The following is a 24,098-nucleotide window of genomic DNA, read 5'->3' as shown; positions in this document are numbered from 1 at the left end:
TTACACAGCATATTTTTGTAATATATTGTTTAGATTTGTTTGCCAAATAGAAATGGGTAAGGGTTAATATAAAATATTTTATATTTCCCAGTATATTTTACACAATTATGCAGGGTAAGAAAATTAAGTCATTTATGTAAATTTTAAGTAATTATTGTACACTTTTACAGAAAATATATATGTTTTTCTAAACCATTATTTCAGATGTTTTAAAACCAAATTCATAAAAGTTTTCAAGATAAAATAATTTAAGAACTTCCCCTAAAACTGATTTTTTCTTCAGTGTAGTTTTTCATGTTCTGAATATATACCTTCATCTTGCTCTAAAGGTTGGTCAGTCAATTGTTGCCCCAGTCCTGTTTCTTCTGTGGTTACCACCTGCTGCTGGTCTAGTTCTAAAATAGCTTCCTGATCTGTTGTGACAGCTTCTGGCTGCTGGAGCTCATCACTTTCAATCTCTACTTGCATCTGAGTGGAAACATGAATGCTCTGCTGATCTACTGTTGAATCATCTATTGAAGCAGCTTGCTGATGCTGCTGAAGCTGCTGTGCAAGCTCATACCTGAGAATGAAAGAAGAGATCTTTTATTAGCAAATGATGCACACACCTAGACACTATTTTAGCTCTTTATATGACAGTTTTACTATTTTATCATCATTTATTTGTAATAAAGTACTGCCGAGGAGCTTCGGTTATAGTCTAAGACCCATTATGCTAGATGCTAACCAGGGCTTTTTCCTAATTATACCAAATTACTCTTAACTCTTTTAGAACCCAGATAATAATACATAGCTCCTAAATCAAAGCTAGGTTTCAAGGAAGTTTTAAGGATGAACTACTGCAATGTACTGAAAAAGAGTTAAAAAAAAAGTTTTATACCTACCTATGAGTTTTCATGTGCTTTTTGCAGTTTAATGAAGTTTTGAACGTTTTTTGACAATATGGACACATATATGGTCGAAGATCATTATGGATCCCCATGTGTCGCCTGAGGCTACCACCCGTAGTGAAGGCCCCATTACATATAAGACACTTAAAAGCTTTCAATCCAGTATGAGTTCTAATATGCGCTTTTAGCACTCCAGCCGAGACAAAACCTCTTCCGCACTGAGAACACTTAAATGGCTTCTCACCAGTGTGTGATCTTTTAAAAAAGATTAAAAAAAGCAAAAGCACAAATTGGGTTTGATTTCTCAATGTCATCAACAGCAAAATAAGAAAAAACATAACCAAAGAGCATCTAACATTTTGTTCAACAAAACCTGAAAATATAAGCTAAAAAATGGTTATATAATTACACTTAAGCACGTAATTATGGCAGAGTTAGTAGAAACTTCTTGCTTATAGCTTTGCCAAACTTAAAATATTTGAGCTGAAATTCTGCATGCCAACCTTCTGCCTAAAGCTGATTATTAAGCATTACTACAACTTCTACTGGAAAATTTCAGCTAAAACAATTCAGCCATTTCCAAGAACGAGGTCAGGAAAAAATGCTGATGATCTTTTTTTGACCTCTAGTGCCACCATGCTTTGGAGCAGGGACTTGAAATTGGGCCGGGGGTAGCCTTTATATCCAGGATATGCCTTTTGCTGTTCCCATGAAAATACATGCAAATTTAGTAAAGTCTTTGAAAAATCTCAGTTTGCAAATGCTCAGTTGAGACTTGCAGCTAAATTCCCTGAACATTTTGTCCACACTGAGCGTGCTCCAACTCTGGGCTGAGTAGGCCCTGGGCTGCTGTGAGCTCAAAGCAGAAAGACTGTCTCTTCTGTGTGCACACCGCCCTCCCCAACCTGGTTAGGTCCAGCAGCTCCCTGATTAAAATGCAGAGCCAGACAGGGATGGAGTGGGAGAGCAGACTGGGAGAAGGAACGAGGGCAGGGAAATGCAACTAAGAATTAGGGTGTTGAGACTGGGAGCCAGTGGGTGAAGGTGAAGACCGAGATCAGATGAGGAGCTGATGGGGAGGGAAACCGAGACCAGCTGTGCAAGGAGACCGGGGCTTCTATGAGAAGCCTGAGTGGTAGAGAATGGAACTGGAACTAAGGAGACATGACTGGAACAGGCACAATTTGGAAGCGATGGGGCACAAAGGATCAATCTTGCGGGAGAGGGGAAGTAGAATGTTGCAGAAGAGTGTGACTACTACAACACACTCCCCTATAGAGTCTGGAATGGAATCCAATACTCCTGAGTCTCACCATTCCTCTATCAGTAAATACCTGTGAAACCTACTGGCAAAATGTATGACTCATCCCCTACTAGTTCTGATCCACAGAGAGGATGACAACCTACTATTGCTATGAGTAATTCAGTTAGCTCAAAAGGCAGAGGTCTGCGTAGTGGATCTAAAAGTTTAAACTCTGCAGATGAACCATGTGGGTGCCAATATAATGACAAATGAAAATTTGTTTTTCCAATTTGCTTTTTTTTAAAAAAGAAATTACACACACAGCCCCATACACACAAAGCCGATCTTAAAAGAACATTAAGGTTGTACGGTCAAGCACTAAAAAGTTTGGAAATGCCAGAATTAAGATTGCCTGTTTAATCTTATGGTCTTTAATTACATAATCAGATTTTTCCCGCAGGAATCATACTGCATACATAATGCATACACAAAATTATTTCTTAAATTGAACTTCAATCAAACCACCAGTAAGAAAATATGCACAGATAACCACTAGCTGTGAAATGTGCATGCAGTTACAAGGCCAGTTTCCTTTTCTAATTACAACAGTTAAACACATAATTTGCCCCTTTACCATAAACTCACTCAATTTGTGCAGTAAATGTCCATACAACTGCTTGCACATTTTTATACATAGTTTAGAAAAATCCGGCGCTTAAGAGTCAATAGGATAAATTCTGCACTAATACCCCCAAGCAATCCCACTGATATTGATGGCAGTGCACAGAGTACAAGTTAGCCAAAAATCTGGACCAACCTGACTTCTTAAGTTAATTCTGTAGTTTCACTAGCTAAGGACAGCAAAATAGTAAAGCTGAAGCCTTAGCAAAGAGTCCTATATAAACACCTCCTACAAATTATTCTTCCATTTTAACTGTCCTCACATTAAATTACTTTTATTAAATACACTTATTTCCTTTCTATTTTGTGTTCATTTTACCTGATATGTTGCTTAAGGTGGCAAGATTTTTTATATGCTCGATTGCAGTAATAACACTTGTATGGCCTGTCTGCTTCATTTCCAAAACTATTATTAAAATAACTTTGGAAAAACTGGCTATTCCTTGGGATTGGCTGGATAAGACCTGCAAATATAAAACAAAAAACAAAATGGGATCATTTGGTAAAGCTGCAATGTTATAAAGAGATTAACCATTTTTAAAAACAATACATATTAAATATAGTAAATCGGTAGTAACAGAAAAAAAACTAAACATCTTTACACTATCTTTTTAAAATTAAGTGTGGTACCTTAGCTGCACAGTTCCTTCTAGCACTAATGGCTCTAGCCCTTTACAGTAATCCGCAAATATAATCCTATGAGTCCACATAAGACATTCATTTCCAAAAAATCCAAAATAAGTTCAATAAAACGTGAATTATTTACTAATTCACTACCGACTGACTTATATAGGGATCTTATTTCAGTCATTTCACATGACACTTAATTAGCTAGATTTCATTTTATCCTACTGCTGTGTAATTTTGTTACATTAAATTTAATTGGAAGAGTTTATATAAGTGATACCCCATCACTGTAGCACTGGTCTTCCTCACATTACATAAAACCTACATTTGAAACAGAGAATGGAAATTACCAATGCTTGTTTGCTCAATATCTACCTCCACTAATTGGTGGTTATCTTTTCAGTGCCGTCAGAAATTCATTCGGGAAAAAAAAAAGCAGATGTCTCAAGTAAAAAGGTCCAAACCATTCACATATCTTTGAACCGAAAATAGAGTCCTGTGCACAGCAGTAGTGTGCAATCTTGTAAAATGTTACTGTACAATTTATCTTTTTTACTAAGAGACTACATAAATCTGTTTGTGCTGCTTATATTCATAGAAATAGCCAGTTTTTGCCATCTTCCAGATTTTTGCCAACTTCATTGCACTGAGACCCACTTCCAACAACAAAAATTACTACACAACCCCAGTGTCCTGTATTAACTCTAGATTCTGGAGCCTAGATTTTGGGCCGGCATTAGGGGGCGGTTAGCAGGGTAATTGCCCTTGGCCCCATTCCACCGGGGGCTGAGCGAAGCTAAGTTGCTCATGTGTTGGCTTCAGCCCCAAGCAACGGGGCTCACGCTTCAGCTTCCACCCCCGGCAGCAGGAAATCTACCACCACCCCTGGCGACCCCATTAAAAAAACCTGCGACCCACCTTTGGGGTCACTACCCACAGTTTGAGAGCAGCTATTCTAGCTCTTCATCCTGCCCACCCACCATTCTGCCTTTCTTCCTTACAGGTGTTTTATTTCTCCCCACAAAGGAAAGTTCAGAGGGTTTCTTCTGCCTGGCTGCATACTGCTAACCTTGAAGGCAAGAGCACGAGAGGAGAGGAACATCCTTTGGGATTAAAAACAGCAGCTAAGAAAAGACTATGTGACCAATTAATTTCTTTTAGCACTGTTTTGTGGGGTAGAACCAGGAGAGGTCTACAGAAGATGATCTGGGTCTTCTAAATCAAGCAGGAACAGAGCTTCACTTGGCAAATGCTTTTCCTGCTGTGCAGTTCCTAAACCTTGATAGAAGTGGAGTTCCTCTCAGTAGAGACTTAATAACTATAGATGGCAGTCACCTCCTGCTGCAAACCTATCCTTGCCCCTCTCCAAAATAGTGCTTCTATCCCCTTTCTTGCAGCTTAGGATCCATGGAGCTACCATATCAAATTTTAAACTTTACAGGTAGCTCCACACAAATTAGTATTTGGAGATCTCTCACATACACTACAGGCAGGTGTACGGTAGTGGGAAAGCATGTGCCCAGTCCACACTAGAACCATCACTCATGCTACCACTGGCATTGAACAAATATTTGGAAAAGTAATGAAAATTCCAACTGTGAACACACCCAAATATTCTCTAATTATATCTATCTATAATTGATAAGATGAATGAGAAAACATTTGAGATAGCCAGGAAAGACAGGACACACTTTACCCAGGATGCAGCAACTTAACTAGAAGTTTTTGAGAACTTATGCTTTAAAATAACATTTCTTCCCAACCAAAAGCAGGAATCAATAGTATTGGACATCAGTCAAATTCAGAAAAGTGATTGAAGTCATAATGGCACCTCTTGGTCAATACTTTAACGAAAAATACCACAGGGAACATATAAAGAAACCTGCCTTAAAATATCTGGACCCAGGAGCAAACAAATAAATAGATACATGAATAAATAAATAAAAGAGTAAAATATTTTCAACAAAAAATAAAACCTACATCTTTTTAATTTTCTGTCAAGAAACAGTTTAACCATACCACCACCACCACAGAGCAAAGACATTTGCAGCTTGGAATTTCTTGTCACCATTCACACAAAAGAAAATGATAGTTCTCAGAACACTTAAATGTGACTAGGGGGAAGGTGCATGTGCTACCTGTTGGAGGAGTAGCAGAAGTTCAGATTCCTACGCAGCACATTTCAAACCTAGTAAGGTGCAGGAATTACAATGTATCTGTAAAAAAACCTACTTTTCCATATATTTCACAATTCTTAACATTCAGAAATGTGCACTTTAATCAAATCAATCTAATCATTGACGATATTTTACTACAGAACAAAATATGCTTCTATTTCTTCTTTGGTCTAAAAAATTCACTCCAAGCAAAATTCCTGGCTGATCTTATTATTACACACTAGGACTACATTTTTTGATGTAGACTAACATGATTAATGTCAAGAGATTCTTAAAACAAAAACATGTAGGAGGGTGTGGAACCAAGATGTATACCTTCCTTTTACAAAGGGAAAAAAGATTTTACAAACTGAATAGGCAAACTGTCTACTCTAAAATATTAGCAACCTGTAAGAATTCTTAAAACCAATAGAAGCACAATGATCTATCAAGACAAGCAATGATAATAGAGAAAGGATTCTATCAAAATACAAAAAGAACAAATGCATTACTGTGGCTATGGACAGCACAATAAACAAGACAGAGGAGAAAGTGACAGATCATTAGTGAAGTTAACAGGACTGGAAAGATTCATTTTGCTATATCACATATCAAAACATGACCATCTAAATTTCACAGCATTCTCAGTAACGCCCTGTTCAGTCACTGATTTGCAGTGGCAGTAATGAATTCTATAATGTTCTCAATGGGAAGAACTGACCTAAGAAGAGAAAACTGCGACCCCCGATGAGAAGAAGTCGGCACCAGGAAGTGTCTCTTCCCAGAGTACACCCTGTTCTTTCCTGAGTGCTTAATGGTGGACAGTACCGTGGAGCTTGATCATCTAGTGGAGCTAAGTCTCAGCTGCTTATACAAGTTTGCCCTTTTGCATTTCTTTCTCACTGACTTTCAGAAGCCATGTCCATAGGGCCACTCCTTCCTGATGCCAAAGTATTCGGTGCGTGCCCTGAGTGAGAATGTTCTGAAGGGGGACACTGGGCAACCTCCCTGAGATTGTGACGCAGTCTCACTTCTCTGTCCTTTTTCGTCCAGGGCTCCAAGTCCCTGCAAATCTGGCAGAGTTTTCTAATGTGACTTCTGCCAAGGCACTTTAGGCAGGTGAACAAGGGTATCCCACTGGCAAAGATTCATAGAATCATAGAATAACAGAGTTGGAAGGGACCTCTGGAGGCCATCTAGTCCAACTCCCTGCCCAGAGCAGGACCAATCCCAACTAAATCATTCCAGCCAGGGCTTTGTCAAGCCTGACCTTAAAAACTTCTAAGGAAGGGGATTCCACCACCTCCCTAGGTAATGCATTCCAGTGTTTCACCACCCTCCTAGTGAAAAAGTTTTTCCTAATATCCAACCTAAACCTCTCCCACTGCAACTTGAGACCATTACTCCTTGTCCTGTCATCTGCTATCACTGAGAATAGTCTAGATCCATCCTCTTTGGATCCACCTTTCAGGTAGTTAAAAGCAGCTATCAAATCCCCCTTCATTCTTCTCTTCCATAGACTAAACAATCCCAGTTCCCTCAGCCTCTCCTCATAACTCATGTGTTCCAGTCCCCTAATCCAGTCCCCAGATTCTTTGCAGCCAGCACACAGCTTAAATCTCAGAGACTGACGCAAATCCCTGTACTGAATATTGGCAGCCTGAGAATAAGATGGAACCGATGCTTCAAGAAAACAAAGACCAAAATAAATAAATAAATAAATAAATAAATAAATAAATAAACTACCAGCAACAAAAACCACTACTAATCTAACATATACCAATAACTATGTACAGTAAGGAAGATATTTTTTCTGTAACGAGAGAGAACCTTGCAGTAGCAAGTCAATGTCCTCTGACTACCAAACACGTGCAGTAAAAAGGAACTAGCGTCTAGGGCGGGTCCATCATTTATCCCATCGTGCAGCAGCATGAGGCAGCAGAAGCACCTGTGCGGCCCCCACAGGTACCGCCAAGGAAAAAAACCTCCAACTCCGGTGCACTGGGTGTGCATACCTGAACTGGAAAGGACATGTGCAATCACTCGAAAAAGAACTATTGATGCTTCCACAACTCTGAGAAATGGAACTTACTTGCTCTCCATGGAATGATAACTATAAGAAACAGTAACCATTTGAAAATCATTTTTTGAGAATGATGGCAGTCTGAATACAAGTTTGAAAAATAACCGACTGCTGAATTTACTTTGTCAGTTCTAAGAAACAGCCAAACAAATCTTATATATTCTAATTGTGAAGCAAGAAAAACCCTGAAGTTCAACATCGGAGAGAAAATGAGAAAGTAAACAATAAAAAATTACTTCACAAATAATTTAAAATATTTACAAATATTTTAATTCACAGTAACTAAAGGAGTTACATTTAAAATAGAAAAAGTTTTGTGAAAACAGCAGTAAGGATATCAACATATATGTACTATAACAAAGTTCCTGCTCTACCTTGGAGGGTCTTGCGCTTATTGGTGGATTTGCTTGCCTTTGAGCTTCACGGCAGCCCTCAGCTTGGCCGTTTTTCTGAATTCACAGTCCAGGTCAACTCCTCCTGTGTCTGACCAGGAGTTGGGAGGATTTGGGGGGAACCCGGGCCCGCCCTCTACTCCGGGTTCCAGCCCAGGGCCCTGTGGAATGCAGCTGTCTAGAGTGCCTCCTGGAACAGCTGTGCGACAGCTACAACTCCCTGGGCTATTTCCCTATGGCCTCCTCCCAACACCTTCTTTATCCTCACTATAGGACCTTCCTCCTGGTGTCTGATAATGCTTGTACACCTCAGTCCTCCAACAGTCCGCGTTCTCACTCTCAGCTCCTAGTGCCTCTTGCTCCCAGCTCCTCACATGCACACCACAAACTGAAGTGAGCTCCTTTTTAAAACCCAGGTGCCCTGATTAGCCTGCCTTAATTGATTCTAGCAGCTTCTTGATTGGCTGTAGGTGTTCTAATCAGCCTGTCTTAATTGTCTCCAGAAGGTTCCTGATTGTTCTGGAACCTTCCCTGTTAACTCAGGAGGGTGGAAGACCACGAGTGTCGAGGAAGCCCCCCCCGCTCTGGGCCTGGGCTAGCCTGAACACCTCTCCCTCCTGAAAGCTGTTGTGTTATACCTTCTGATTGCGTTGTTTTGTTGCTAAGTTTTTCTTTATCTTCTTGTAATCTCTGTAACTGTTACAAATAAATTTCTTTTCTGTTTCAAAAAAAAAAAAAAAAAAAAAAAAAAAACCTTCCCTGTTACCTTACCCTGGGAAAAGGGACCTACTTAGCCTGGGGCTAATATATCTGCCTTCTATTACTCTCCTATAGCCATCTGGTCCGACCCTGTCACAGTACATTAAGCTTTTCATAGGCCCTTTTTAAAGAATGCTAAAGCTTTCTTTTTGTGGTAAGAAACTCAGAAAAAGTGTTTCTTCACTATTGGTAGAACTAAAATGAACTGATCAGGCCATGTTCAAGGGAAATGAAAATGTCAAAGAGAAAAATTTTCTGATAAGCCCAGCCCATGTGTCACTACAGCGAAGTAACTGGAAGCTGCCAGATCTCCCTTGCTGGATTCACCCAGAATGGTTCCTATATTGCCCCTACCATCATCATCCATAGCCCAGTGGGCGGGGGATGCTGGGTTGGGGAGAGGGCATGGCTGGAGCACAATATGTTCCAACAATCCCAAGTTAGATGAGAGCCCCTTGGCACAGGTTACTAACAAGTATTTTAGATCTCCCCATTGCTATTTCAAGGACGTCTGGACTAAGATTTAAAAGGTGTATTGTTAGAACATGTTTGTCACTGATTCTCAGCGAACTATGGTGGTCCTGACACAGTGACAAACTATGCACAGTCATGTGCAATTTAAATGTAACATTTAAGAGCTTTTTAGACACTTGGGCCCAAATTCTCTTCTGTGTCCAGTCTTCACTGCAATAGATTACCATTTGTTGCTCCTTATTTCTCAGCCAAGCTGTGTGCTGGTGCTGGCATAGTTTAAGCTTGGTCTTGACTAGCATTTAAAAATGTGCTAGTCAAAAGCATTTGCTAACATACTCTACAACTCTGTCCAATGCCTTGTCCACAGTAGAGCTTTGGAACATGTTAGCAAACACATTTTAAGAATGCATATTTGAATCCTAATCAAGACAGAGCTTAAACTATGCCAGCACCAGCAGAGTTTGGCCGAGAAATAAGGAGCTGCAAATGGTAATCTACTGCTGTGAAACTGGACACGGAAGAGAATTTGGACCCAAGTCTCTAAAAAGCTCTTAAATGTTACATTTAAAATATACATGACAAAACACGGCTTTTATTGAGGCTACCTTTATTATATAAGTAACTAAAATAGTTTTATAATCCTATGATCTTATTGACAGTTTCTCATTTAAAAAAAGTAATTTGTGGGGTTTATTTTCATTAATAAAATAACGGGGCCCATCTGATTGTTATGGCCATGTTAATATCTTTAACAATTTAGGAATATTCTAGGTCTATAGTTTGATCTTTTTCATTTGAAACTCATGTGGTTATTGTCCTCTGGTTGGAGTTTTGAAAATAATACCATGGTTAGTATATCTAGTTTAAGGTGGACAAAGCAGAAAACTGCCAGTCACTAATGGAGTCTAAATCAACCATTTTTAAGTGAAAATGTAAGTACATATATATCATAATCCCTTGTCCACTGTCACCAACCTCTTATTTATGATACAATTCTTCATCTAAAGCTGAATGACAACTAATCTGTTCCAACAAAATGGCTTTAAAAAGTGATAAATAATATTACATCCTATGCCAGAATAGAAAGATGCCATGTGAGCTTTCTAAAATGTTATAGCTAATGGAATACTACTTCAATTGAGTTCCCACTTACATGAAATCCACTAAAGCCATATAAAATTATAACTATCAAGAATAAATGTGATTAGATTAAAGAGATTTTAGAATATGTTCTCTAAGCATTAGCTCAAAAAAACTAAAGGAAACACATGAATATGTTCACCTTTTCTACACTGCATATTTTACCTTTTTTTTTTGGTTAAGCTTTATAGGATTCTATAATATAAAAAGGCTTTGTTATAAATTCATAAAGTACACTTTCAATTCAAACAGCTGACACAGTACAGCTTTCTCTGCAGCTGCCGAACAGTTAATTGCAGGTGCATCTTATTTAGCGAGTTTACAGACTGCCTTTGCTTAATAGTGTACTCTACGTCATTCTAAACCCAAATTTCAGGATTAAAATGAGCAAGTTACAGCACATACTAACTCAGTCTTCACCTAAATCAGTGATGAGTATGGGTTCTTGCAAAGGAATATCCGGTACAGGAACGCTGGTCTTTCCTATTCGAACTTTTGCGGGTTTACGCTGATGTCGCATCTTTCGAAGTTCAGTGTGTTTAAAGTGTGAAGCAATGTGAGTCTTTCTGTGGCCAGATGTTCTGAACTTTTTATCGCAGTGAGGACAAGCAAAAGGTCTAACACCTGGAAGAAATTAAAATATATTACTACATGGTTTACTTCCATGTCCCCAGGAATAAAAGCTATGGCATCCAAATAGTAAAATCATAACCGTGTGCTTGCAGAGACTGACATGACCAAATGCGGGGAGGATGTGTGTGTTATTTTGACTTAGGGTAGACAGCAGAAATGGGAGATTATGTGTGTTCTGTTTAAGTACATGGCTAACCTAAAAGTAAAGGATAGATATTTCCATCCACGCTCCATAAACGAGAGGGAAACCTGGAACAAAAATTCCCAAATTGATGGGAAGAGGGAGTAGTGACTACGTGGCACACTCTTCACTAACAACTACAAGCCAGTAGGAATGCCTGAAGGGTGAACTCCATTCTAGAATACTACAAAATTGGAATCTCAGAACTACTGCACTCAGCAGCTTTCAACTCAGGTGTACAAGCTTCTACCACCTTCAGTGAGTCAGTAGCTTCATAACTCAAGTAAGGGTTGTTGTCTGGAGGCCTGAAATAGCTAAAGAACTGGCCCTCCAGGTATATGTTCCAGGAGAAAATGAAAAACAAGAGTGAAGGAAGGAAACAACATAGGTGGACAGTTGTGGTTTAGAAGAGAAAAGGGCGTGAAAAAAGTCATACACCAATGAGAACTGGGACATGAACAAGTTAAAATATTTGGCGAATAAACGTTTAAAATACAAGAATTCAACAGGGCTACCATTTAAATTCTTATGACATTATTTGTCAGAGACAAAATACTCCATTCTATATTCAATATTTATGAAGGTATCTGATCGCCTTCATATCTACACACCAAACTCTATCCACTATTCTTGGAGATCTTCTGAACATCATATAAAACCATAAGGATAACTCACAGGCCTTACCTGTATGCAGACGAATGTGAACTTTTAAGCTTCCTGAGGTGGAAAAACATTTCATACAATACTGGCACTTAAAAGCTTTAATGCCAGTGTGTGTTTTTGTGTGTGCTGTGAGAGTGCTCTTCACAGCAAAGGCGCGGAAACACTGGGGACACTTGAATGGCTTCTCATGCGTGTGAATTCGAATGTGGCGCACTAGATCACTGGGTTTTTTAAATTCTTTAGAGCAGTATGGGCAAACATGCCACCTTATTCCATTCTCTTCACGTACAGAACCTGAAATAAATAACACTGAAATTAGATATTTGTATATATTATATATATTTATAAGTTAATGAACAATCTGATAAACTGACATTGTCACACAAAAGATGAGAATTAAAAATGAGCACTGAAGACGCTTGCCAAGACTTAGTAAACAAAGTGTAATGCACTTCTCAGATATCTTCCCCTTAGAGTAAATACTGCTTATAGAAATATGATTAAAATAAAATCAAGATAATCCTATTTAATCATAGTTACGAACATACCTGTAACGAAAGAGGACAAAAAAAAAACAACAAAATACACCTATAGTAACGTTTTATTCTACAGTGTGGAGTGTGTGTATGGGAACAGTATATCATGTATTAGCCATTTTTGAGCTGTATATTTGTGTTGACAGGATTTAAACATAGCATACCAGGATGGATAAAAATCAATGATTTTCTAAAAAAAATTTTTAAAAATCGGATTTTGATAAATGCTTTTTGAGGAAAAAACCTATCTAAAGATAGTTTTAATTAAGATACATTACAGCTCAAAGATATCTCTTCATGGAATAGGTATTATACATTCTAATTCTATAGCATGAGACAATATATTCATGTAATGTTTAAGAAAAGTTTTGTAAATGAGTTCCAATAGTTCATGGATTAGGGACCCAATTTATGGGGTTCCAGGAGCTTCTATATAGATTATTTAGGTTAATCTTTCTATCTACCCAATGGGTCTCAGTGCTCAGTCTAGAAGATACCATCAGAGATGCTTAGTTTTGCAGTTCTTAGATGTGGATTTGTGTCTCCAGAGATAACATGCTTGTTAACAGCAAAAAATGTTTTTAAATAAATAAATAATATGGAGAAGTGAGAAACAAACCTCAACCCTATTGTCCCTCTGTGTATACAGAGCCAATCCCTTACCTCTCTCTAAAAGTGCAAAGTTTCAAAAAGTTCAATTAATAGAAGGTTGTTGGGGGCGGAATAGATCTGGACAAGGAGAAGAAGTCTGGAGATAAATGTGAGAAGGAAGGGACAGGCAGTAGAAACAAAAAAGTGAAACTGTTTGAGCCGCATATTCCAGAAGTCTTGAGGTCTTTCTGAGTGTAGCCTTCATTGATTTGAGATCTACCATACCATTCTCTCACGAGAAGGGAAAACCTACAATGGCAGCAAGCCGTAAAAGAGACCCAGTTTGGGAATATTTTAATGAAGTTCCTCTATCTGTGGGTAGGAGAGGCACATGTGCAAAATGCAAACAGAGCAACAAAGAAATGCAAGGCCTGGTTGCCCAAATGAAACAACAACATGAGAAGTGTTTCTTCTCAGGAGGAAACTGCGTTGAAGATGATGAAAGGAACATGTCTGAACATGCAAGATCTTCAGATTGGTAAACTTTTTTATTTCATGCTTCATTCTTAAGGACTGCCTGTCTTCCTTCTGGACTATTCTTGAATTCTCATGTTTGAGCAAAAAAATATAGTTGTTACTCTATGGTACTATCATTTCAGATGCAGTTGTGATAAAAAAAATAAATAGCTGAAATAGGCAGATCTTCCTTTTACAATTTCACCTTTAAAGTAGTACTGAGTGTCAGTAAATGCAATGAGTAATACTAAATGAGCAGTATGGTAATAATAATTAAATAACTGCACTGACTTATTTTGTTTAGGAGAATCCATCCTCAACATACAGGATTCTGAAAACTATCCACCTTCAAGGGGTGGAGGTGTAGGAGAGTGCTCCAGGCTGGGAGGGTTCAGAGGGCGGGAGGGGAATCAGGGCAGGGAGTTAGGGTGTGAGAGGGGGTCAGGGGTGCAGGCTCCAGATCGTGCTTATCTCAAGCAACTCCCAGAAACCAGCTCCTACGGGGAGGCACAGCCAGGGGGTTTGGCATGCTGCCCCATCCGCAGGTGCCGCCCCTGCAGCTCCCATTCACCATGGCTCCCGGCCAATGGCAGCTGAGGAGCCTTTTGTCTGACCCTATGCATAGGAGCCAGAGGGGGGACATGCCACTGCTTCTGAGAGCCGTGCAGAGTCACAGCACAGGCAGAGCAGGACAAGCCACAGACCCCGCTCCCCAGCAGGCACTCGAGGGCCGGATTAAAACGTATGAAGGGCCGGATGTGGCCCCCCCGGGCCAGTTTGCTCACCCCTGGTCTAGAGGGTGAAACTGTTAACCCAAGTCTCGATGGGTGGAGCAATGTCCACAATGATCATGTGGTATGTGCTTGTGTGACAACAGAAAAAGGGAATGTCTTCCTTACAGAAACAACTGATACATCAGGAAATGCACACACAGCAGAATACTTACAAGAAGAAGCAGTAAAAGCTATAACAAACTGTGAAAAAAAATTCAAATGTCTAGTACGCAGCTTGGTCTAGTAGCAAAATGAGAAGAAATTTAGAAGAGAGAGTCCCAAGCGAATAACATATGCTTGCAGTGCTCATTTGATGCACCTCCTAGTCAAAGACTTCAGTGTTTTAGAAATAAAGGCTACTGTTGTTGAAATTGCAAAATACTTCCATAACAACCACTTTGCAGCAGCTGCTCTGAAAAAAATGGGAAGAACCAAGCTCTCTCTCCCCCAAGATGTGCGATGGAACTCAGCAGTGGACTGTTTTGAGCACTAGATCAAGAACTGGCCTAACCTGATGACAGTTTGTGAACAAAATCGTGAAAAAATAGATGGCACTGTCACAGCCAAAGTTCTCAACATTGGGCTTAAGAGAAATGTTGAACACATGCTGAGCACCCTGAAGCCTATTTCTGTAGCCTTGAACAAAATGCAGAGAAATAGCTGTTTTACTGCTGACACTGTTGAAATTTGGAAGGAAATGAGAGAGATCTTAAAAATAGAAATATGCAATGAAATATGCAAGCATTAAAAAAACAAATGGGACAAGCACTATCTCCAGCTCATTTTCTTGGAAATATTCTCAGTAGTCGGTACCAGGGTCAAACCTTAATTGCTAAAGAAGAGGGGTTGGCTATGACATGGACAACCAGCTATCATCCCACCATAATGCCATCTATAATAAACTTCATAGCTAAGGGTGAACCATTCAAGAAATATATGTTTGTTGATGATGTTTTAAAGAAAGTCACACCAGTGAACTGGGGGAAGTCACTTAAGCACTTGGATTCAGAGACTGTTGAAGTGATAATCTCACTTTTAACAGCAGTAGCTTCTTCTGCTCGTGTAGAAAGAATATTTTCTTCCTTTGGACTAATTCATTCCAAATTGAGAAATCGTTTGAGACCTGAAAAAGCAGGAAAGCTTGTTCTTCTTTTCCAGATTATGAACAAACAGGAAAATGAAGGTGAAGACAACTGAGTTAGCTGCAGAAGCCAATATTTTAAGTTTCTCATGTTGACCTGGCTGACCCAGTCGATTTAATTTGTTTGTTTAATATTTCATTTAACTATTTTAGTTAAAAACAATTTTAACAAAAACAAACCTGATTTTAAAAAAGTCAATGTTTAATTAAATTCAAAAATTCATATGCTTGTTTTGTTAAAATATTATATGTTTGCTGTTGAAGAAAAAAATCCAGAATACATAACGTCGTTGTTTTAGTTAAATGTCCGTCTGGTGAGGTTTTCCTCCTAATACAGCATGACAAGAAAATCCTCTAAATATTAATGATTAACCTGTTGAATTGGAGATATTTATGAAGTCATTGGGAGGTGCACTATCTGCTTCAATTACCTTTGGTAAATGAAATAACCAAACAATCATTCATTTTCTGATATAGCTGTAAAACTAATCTGAAAAGTTTTCAAAATAAATCACTTAAAAAACGTATCATGTGTACCTTCTAAAAATGAAACCTACATCTGTCTCTGAGTTGTGAAGAATATGTATTAAGAGAAAGCACTCCAACAGGCACTGCTTGTGAAGGTTCCACCATTAGACTGCACGAGGTAGGGAACATGCAGAGCCACTTGAAGAAAAATTCTCTCTTACATTAAGAGCATTCTGCCTAAAGAAATTCAACTTAGTGCACACCCTGAAAGAACTTAAGTCAACATACTATACATGTACCACTGAATTTAAAATAATTTAGGCTACAAATCAGAATTTTGTTCTTATTACATTTATAAAAGGAGAACAGAACTGAAAGATTAAATTTAAGCAATGTACTTTTTCACGGAAACAGGATTCATTCTTCCAAGTTTAATCTTACATTTAAGAATTTTATTACTAATACCTTTCATATTTTACCCCCTACATTTGCAAAATAGTCTTAATGTTTAGAATCCTGTTTGTAGATTATGTGTCATTTCCAATGTATTTGTATTAGCTGCAAATACCAGCGTATCAGGTCTTCACAAACTTGCTTGATGCCCATTCAAATGCAGTAGAATTCCCTTCTTTAAAAACAAGTTTCATATGTCTGACACCTGGTATTTTTAAAGTTTTTCCTTTGTTCTAGCTATCTTAAAAAAATCAAAATTAACATAAGTTACTTTTGATATTAATGTTACACTTTGCAGTACCTTGGTACGTAGGAAATGGGCTCTACACACCTAATAGGCTTTTCACTCCCTATAAAACTGAGAAGCATCAGACAACACTGGGATTCTCTACATAAGCAATGTATTTTTCAGTCATGTTAGCTCACCTGAGGTAGCTAAAGTCAACTCAAACTCCCCTCTCAGTGCCCATGTAGACACAGTTTAACATCATTTAAGACGGTTGCACAGTAGATTTGATTAGGCAGTTAAGACATAATGCTGACTTGCTCACATCCCATCCTTTCCCAAAGAAAGGGATTGTGATGTCACAAACCCAAAATTATTATTTCACTAAAATAAAAAAAACTAGAAGCTAAACTAGGAGAAAATAAACTTCAAAGAAATTGTTATTAATACAATGTTGTAATTGAGAGTTTACACTTACAAAATTATAATTCCCATAGCAACCTTAATTCCGTGTTCTTACACATGTAGTATTTTCTATATATTATACATAATGTGTTAATTTTTATGTCTCATTACTTTACTGTAATGTACCACATAAGTGATGGAAATCACATATCTCAAAATGTGTAACTCACTAGGTGGAGTGTGTTATCTCTTTCCCTCTATGCCCAATCAACTGTGGACAGTTAAAGATGTAAGCTAGAGAGCCAGGCTCTTTAGCTGAGGCTGTAGAGACTCATGCTTTTAGCTCTGGAGGTCTTCTGTTCAGTTTCTGCTTTCAGCCAAGATGACGGCCATTCCTCAAGCACTAATATGTCAACAGATAATTTAGAGCTTGTGAGAACTGAAACTTCCCTTCCAGAGAGTTTAGTAGATGTACTGGAACTTGGCTTTAGCCAAGCAGAACTTCAGCCTATGCCACTCTGGAGAAGAGGAGGTTACTTATCTGTAACTGGAGGTTCTTTGAGATGCGTAGTTCCTATCTGTATTCCACCAAGAGTTATATGCATGCACCATGCATCCAGAGCTGGAGATTTCAAAAGCAGTAGCATCCGTTGGTCTATGCATGTGCCCTTGCTCTGCTTCATGGTTTCGTCCAAAGACATAAAGGACAGGATGGACCAACCGTGCCCTCAGTTCCTTCACCACCACAAATCAAACAGATCCGCAACAGAGGGGAAGGAATGCAGGGCTGGAATACAAGTAGGGACCATACATCTCGAAGATCCTCCAGTTACAGATAAGTAATCTCCTCTTCTTTGAGTGATGTCTCTATTGTATTCCACTGAGGGTAATTAACAAGCAGTACCTAGTTAGGAGGAAAGAGCGAGGAAGACAATGAAATCATGTAACTGAGAACAGCCACGCTGAATGAGGCATACATCGTAGAGTCTTCCACTAAGGCATATGGGAAGAGAAGGTATGTACCGAACTCCACGTGGCCACCCTAAATATGTCCATAATCAGTCCATTGTGAAGCACAGCTGTAGTCTATGCTTGCACTCTCGTGGAATGGACTTATACCCCAAGGGGTGACGACAGTAACGATAACTAATAGCAGAGCATAATGCACCCCGAAAGGCACATAGAGATCCCTTTGAGTGAAGGTCACTTGACCTTTAATCCTTTCCGCTAGAGCAATAAACAGTCTAGGGAACTTTCTGAATGATTTCATCCTCTGCAGGTAGAAGGCCAGGGCCCTGTGGACACTGAGGGAGTGAAGGTGCTGTTCCTTCGCTGAAGTGTGAGGCTTCAGAAAGAAAACAGGTAAGTGTATGGGCTGGTTGAGATGAAAGCGGGATACACTCCAACTTTTTGCCAAAGTGCAGGGAAACCTTGTCCTTAGGGAACTTAGTAAAAGGGGGGTCTTCTATTATAGCCTCCAGTTCGCCTACCCTTCTTGCAGAAGTAATAGCTACCAGGAAGGCAACCTTCGTGGAAAAGAGAGACAGGAAGCAGGAGGCCATATGTTCAAAGGGCAATTTCATCAATACCGAGAGGACAAAACTGATTAGCCTTGCTGGGGGAATGGTTGGTCCCATTGCAGAGCAAAGGGTTGAACAGGCGGCTAAGTCTAGAGGAGATCTGGTAGTCTGACCTGGTAGTCAAGTGATGCGTAAAGACAGAATGCCCCTCCACAAGGGGGTGCAAGACACTGCCAGTGGCTACATGAACCTTGACGGAGTTGAGAGCAAGTCCTGAAGCCTTCAGGGACAGGAGATAGTCCAGAAGAGGAGGGATGGCCATGTGCTCAGGGGCAAAACCCCTCTGCTGGGCCCGTAGGGTGAAACGCTTCCATTCAGCCCTATAGGACCCGCCTCGTGGACTCTATTCTGCTACTCGAGAGGATGTCTTGTACTGCTGATGAACATTCCTGCTCTAGAGGAAGATGTCTGTTCAAAAACCAAGCTCTTAGGTGAAGCATCTGCAGATTAAGATGCCTGATCCTGCAGCCATGTTGCGTGAGGAGTTCCAAGAAAGCTGGCAGTGGAAGCAGGGGACACGTCAACATGCACAGGAGGAGGGGAAACCAGAAACTGTGAGGGCAGAATGAGGCGACCAGAATGACCATCACTCTCTCCTGTCTGATCTTGTGTAGGTCGTGTGGCAGGAGCAGTAGGGGAGGAAAGTCATAAATGATTTGGTCTGACCAGCGGATAACTGAGGCACTGCCTTGAGAAAGGGCACTGATCTCCTCTTCCCCCCCACCCCCCGCCCAGCCCCCGGAGCAGTACTGGGTACATTTGCTGTTGGTGTGGGATGCAGGAAGTCCCAAGTCGGAGTCCCCCAGCGGTCAAAAAGGTCAGCAGCCACAGTGTCATGAAGGTCCCATTCATGGTCAGCCATGAATTTCCTGCTGAGAGAGTCCAGCATTATATTCCGAGTCCCAGGAAGATACACTGCTGACAACAGGATTTTGTGGGTAATGCACAAATCCCAAAGACAAACAACTTCCGCACAGAGCACTGACAACATCATGCTCCCATTTGTTGATGTAGGAAATGGTGGGGGTAATTGTCCGACACAATGAGAACATGACAGGAGTGAATGGATGGGAGAAATGCACTACATGTTCTCCGTACTGCCTGAATTTCCAGGATGTTGATATGCATTTGGGATTCCTGAGTGTACGGTTGCCAACCCTCCAGGTTTGGCCTGGAGTCTCCAAGAATTAAAGATTAATCCTTAATTAAAAATTATGAATCTCCAGGAATACATCCAAACCAAAACTGGCCACTCTATCTGAGTGGCTCAAGTCCCGTATCATGTGCTCATCCATGTGGGCGCCCCATCTGATGAGTGACACGTCCATGACAATCGTCATGCTTAGTGATGATGAGAAGAAGGGTATCCTGGTACAGACCTGACCTGGGTTTGTCCACCATTAGAGGGAGGAGACAATCTTGGGGGCAGGGGAACTGTCAGTAGGAAGTCCATGGTATGGTGCGCAGGAGAATAGGCCCTCAGAGCCACACAGTTGCAGGCAGTGAAAGCAAAGACGAGAGAAGGCGGTAATGTACGTGCAGGTCGCCATGTGACCAAGGGAAAGGCAAATCCTGACCGGAACTGAAGGACTGGAGACCACCTTGGTAACTGGTTCTTGTAGAGTCTGGAAGCTGTCCTCCAGTAGGTAGACACATGCAGAGACTACACTGATGTGGGCCCCAATGAACTCTAGGGACTGTGTGGGATGAAAACTTGATTTTTCAACCTTTACACTCACCCGCAGTGAGGAGAGGAATGTGAAGATTATGGAGGTCAAGACTCGAGCCTCTGCTTTGGATCATGCTGCTATCAGTCAGTCGTTGAGATAAGGGAATATAATGACCCCTTGACATCGAAGATGGGTCCCTACTACCGAGAAAACTTTGGTGAAGACCATAGAGCATTGGTGAGTCCGAACAATGGAACCCTGTATTGGAAGTATTGAGGACCTGCTATGAATCTCAAGAAATGTCTGTGGGTAGGATGGATGTCTACATGAAAGAAAGCATCCTGCATATCAAGAGCCGTAAACCATATGCCCTTTTCTAGCAAAGGTATGATGGCTGCTAGGATGACAATACAAAACTTTGGCTTGCATATGAAGTGGTTGAGATGACTGAGGTCTAAGATCAGTCTCCACCCGCCCTTCTTCTTGAGAACCAGGAAAAAGGTGGAATAGAACCCTGCGTCCTCATAGGTCATAGGAACAGGTTCAAACATTCCCCCAGCAAGGCTAATCCATCCCTGGTGACCCCATCGACCCACTTTGGGGTCCCGACCCACAGTTTGAGAACCGCTGATTTAGTGAATAGAGCCAAGTAATTTGAGATTCGAAACTGAAGGCTGACAGAGGACAAGACCTTTCGACCCAGAAGGTCCAGTCACTTGCCCTCTTTAGCCACTAAGGTGGAGCGTGGGTGGTGCTGCCAGACTCGCTCCATCGCTGCCTCTGTGACCAGGGAATTGGATGGGGGGGATGGAGGGGGGTGAAAGAACAGAAACTCAAACCCCTCTGCAGGCACATAGTACCTCTCTTCTCTGCTCCCGTGGGGGTGGGGATGTAAGTGGTCGGAGTGTGCCAGACAGACCGAGCTGGTTGAAGAATGCTGTAGGGCATGGGATTCCTGTTTTGGGATCAATTGTAAGTCTCTGCTGCTTACACAAAGAACAAGCAACATAAGATGACTATTAAACTCTGAGCAGCAGAAGCTTAAGTATTGCTTGTCACAGAACTCCAACCAACTGGCACTGAAGTAGTACCGGCAATGCCTTTACTGTACTGATCTTCAATCTGATCTAAGGATGAATAGGAAAAATCCAAACTTGGATGCACAGAATGGGGTAGAGAAAATGGAAACCAATGCGCACACACAAGTTCTGTTAAAAACAAATAAATAAAGTATTAGTGTTTTTGAAATTCCATAAGCATTTTATTGATATATCAACTGCATGTGTTTTAGGAAGTTCCTATACACTACAGTGACAGGTTCTACAGAGAACTGTAAGATATTGTAGTTATTACTGCACAAAAGTTGTATGTAGAAAACATTTCCAACATTACCAGGTAAAAATGGTGACTTTTTCTTTATAACCTTTTTCTCTTTTTTATCCATCTTATCTGGGCTTTCTTGCTCTTTATCTTGTTCTGCATTATTAGGGTCAGCTTGATGACTAGAAAGATTCTGAACATCTGGATTGTGATCCTGAGTTGTAGGATTCTTAGCCTGGCTGCAGTCTGTAGGATGCGCTGAGACTGGAATTGAAGATAGCCCACTGTTTTCTAAGGCTTGCTAAGGCAAAACAAAACTAGAAGATTAGGAAAGAAAAACTACACAAGTTATTCTAAACCTCTGCTCAAACAACTATAAAGGAAATTCAATACAGTTATGATTAATGGCATTTAATCAAGTTTCTTACAACTACAAAATTTTAGCTGAATTTCAAAATTGCAAAGATTTAGAGATCTTTCCTGTACAAAGGTGGTAAACAGTAATATGTTTAGCTAATCACATTATTCAACTGGAACTGTTTTTTTCCAGTAATACGTGTACATTACATTATTCGACTGGAACTGGATTTTCTCCAGCAATGTGTACAAGCAATGACTCCCCAGAAAACTAACCAGATCTACAAAGCCCAATTAAAAAGATGTTTTCTCTTAAATCTCCATTCAAATTCTCATTTTTATCAGTTACTTCTAATTTAAAAAAACAATAAGAACTAGATTTTTTTTTTAAAATTGTATTCCATTAAAGTTGGAGAGATGATATGTTAAATTGTACTCCAAAAATACAGACCTATACATCCAATAACTGGAAAAACTAATCTCAAAGCAGAACAATTTCTTCTCTTTTGGTGGGGAGAGGGTAGTTAGGATTCACAGAATAAGGATATGTTTACACTACAAATGCTAGCCCATCAATCTAGTGGTGTCTACACTAAGGCTTAGGTCAGCTTAGTTACATCGCTCAGGGCTCTAAAATTTTTCACAGCCCTGAGCGCTATAATAACCTGACCTAACTTTGTAGTGTAGATAGCCCTTAGGCTTTGATCCTATTTCATTGTACCCGCAGAAAACCCCACTGACCTGATAGGGCTCTGCTCAGGGATAACAGCGCATTGCAGAATTAAGGCCTGAATGTTTCAAAAAGGGGTTCAGATGAATACTGTGGTTGGCTGGTGCTCAAGAGAAGAGACACTAATATATAAATCGTGCGCAACCTTTTCAGCTTGAAGACTGAACAGATCTGAGAAAGATCAAGGGGCCACGACCACTATTTAAGATGAATGTTTTCTACCCTGTTCTGTTCCCTTTCTTCCAGCTGAGCCCCGGAAGCTATAAAAGAAGCATTAAGAGGCAATTGGAAAGCAATGGGTTTGAGAGAGGGTTGATCCAAATAGTCCAGCTTAAACATCACAGGGTGCAGCTCAGGGAACAAATTCTCAATTCATAATCAAATAGAAAATTTCTTAACATGCTCATCCTGGATGGCCTCAATTTAGGTCCTTGAATGCCACAAGTAATCCATGGACCACAGAAAAACAAAACAAAAAAAATGACAACCTTAATTTTAAAAAATATTTAGTGTCATTCACTTCCAACTAGTATTTATTGCATTCCAATCTGATCGCATAATGGGGCCAAAGAAACATCTTGCTGCGCTCTGCACTTTCATTATTTCAATTTTTCCTGTTAGGCAAAGAAGTCAATTCAGGCATACAGACACCTTATTGTTGTAATCAACTGCTGATTTCACTAGAAAGATAAGATAATTACAAAGACACTGTTGAAAGACACTACTTATTATGTAAATACGCCCTACCTGCAAAATGTCTCGATTGAGTCCCACTGCAATATTGAGTTGCTGGCCAGGTTGCTGGGGCTGGTTATTTTCTACTGGACCTGGCTCTGACAGCTCAAGGAGCTGCTGGATGACATCTGTTACAGCCTGTTGCCCTTGTTGACCTGCAGCTGAAGTTATTTGGTTTTCTGTCTGTTGAAGAAGTGGAGACCGAAAATGTGTGGCCTGAAATATACAGCAGTATATGTGTAAAGGAAAATGAAAGAGATAAGTATAAAGAAAGTTTGACTTACCAGTCTATTTTCTCTATCTGAAATATGTCTGCTAATTGTCCATTGTGGGGATGTCCACTCATGTAAGACTGGGGGGTTTACAGAGCTGTCATTCAAGGACTGCTGTTCCACTAAAGGACTGCTCCTCTAGTCTCCTTCCAGAAGGAGTTTTTCCCAAGCTATACAGCTGTAAGCTTACAGCTTGAATTAAATTTATGATAAAATATTGGCCCCTCACCCATTCTCACAGCTTGGGGACCTATTTTGAATGATTGAATTTTGCAGGTAAGGGTACACAAAAAAATAAATGTAATCACAAAAAATACTTCAAAAAGCTTTTATTTTTTATCAAAAATACTTAAGTATATTAGTAAACTGTCTAGCATATTTAATAAAAGTAATGATGCCTCAG

At 40.0% G+C, this 24,098-nt stretch overlaps 1 protein-coding gene across 1 annotated transcript in view; it reads right to left on the bottom strand.

The window, feature by feature from the left end:
* Positions 1-24,098, bottom strand: part of ZNF236 (zinc finger protein 236) — a 172,958-nt gene that overhangs the window by 80,278 nt on the left and 68,582 nt on the right. Inside the window, exons 9-15 of the mRNA XM_074944735.1 lie at positions 23,436-23,639; positions 21,674-21,902; positions 11,944-12,216; positions 10,866-11,069; positions 3,134-3,278; positions 885-1,145; positions 312-562 (exon numbers count right to left, since the gene is read on the bottom strand). Of these exons, the coding sequence (XP_074800836.1) occupies positions 312-562; positions 885-1,145; positions 3,134-3,278; positions 10,866-11,069; positions 11,944-12,216; positions 21,674-21,902; positions 23,436-23,639 (1,567 nt within the window). The remainder of the gene's footprint in view (positions 1-311; positions 563-884; positions 1,146-3,133; positions 3,279-10,865; positions 11,070-11,943; positions 12,217-21,673; positions 21,903-23,435; positions 23,640-24,098) is intronic.

This window comes from Natator depressus, chromosome 2 (assembly GCF_965152275.1).
Source record: "Natator depressus isolate rNatDep1 chromosome 2, rNatDep2.hap1, whole genome shotgun sequence".
Taxonomy (NCBI): domain Eukaryota; kingdom Metazoa; phylum Chordata; order Testudines; family Cheloniidae; genus Natator; species Natator depressus.
This window is presented reverse-complemented; position numbering and strand designations above follow the sequence as displayed.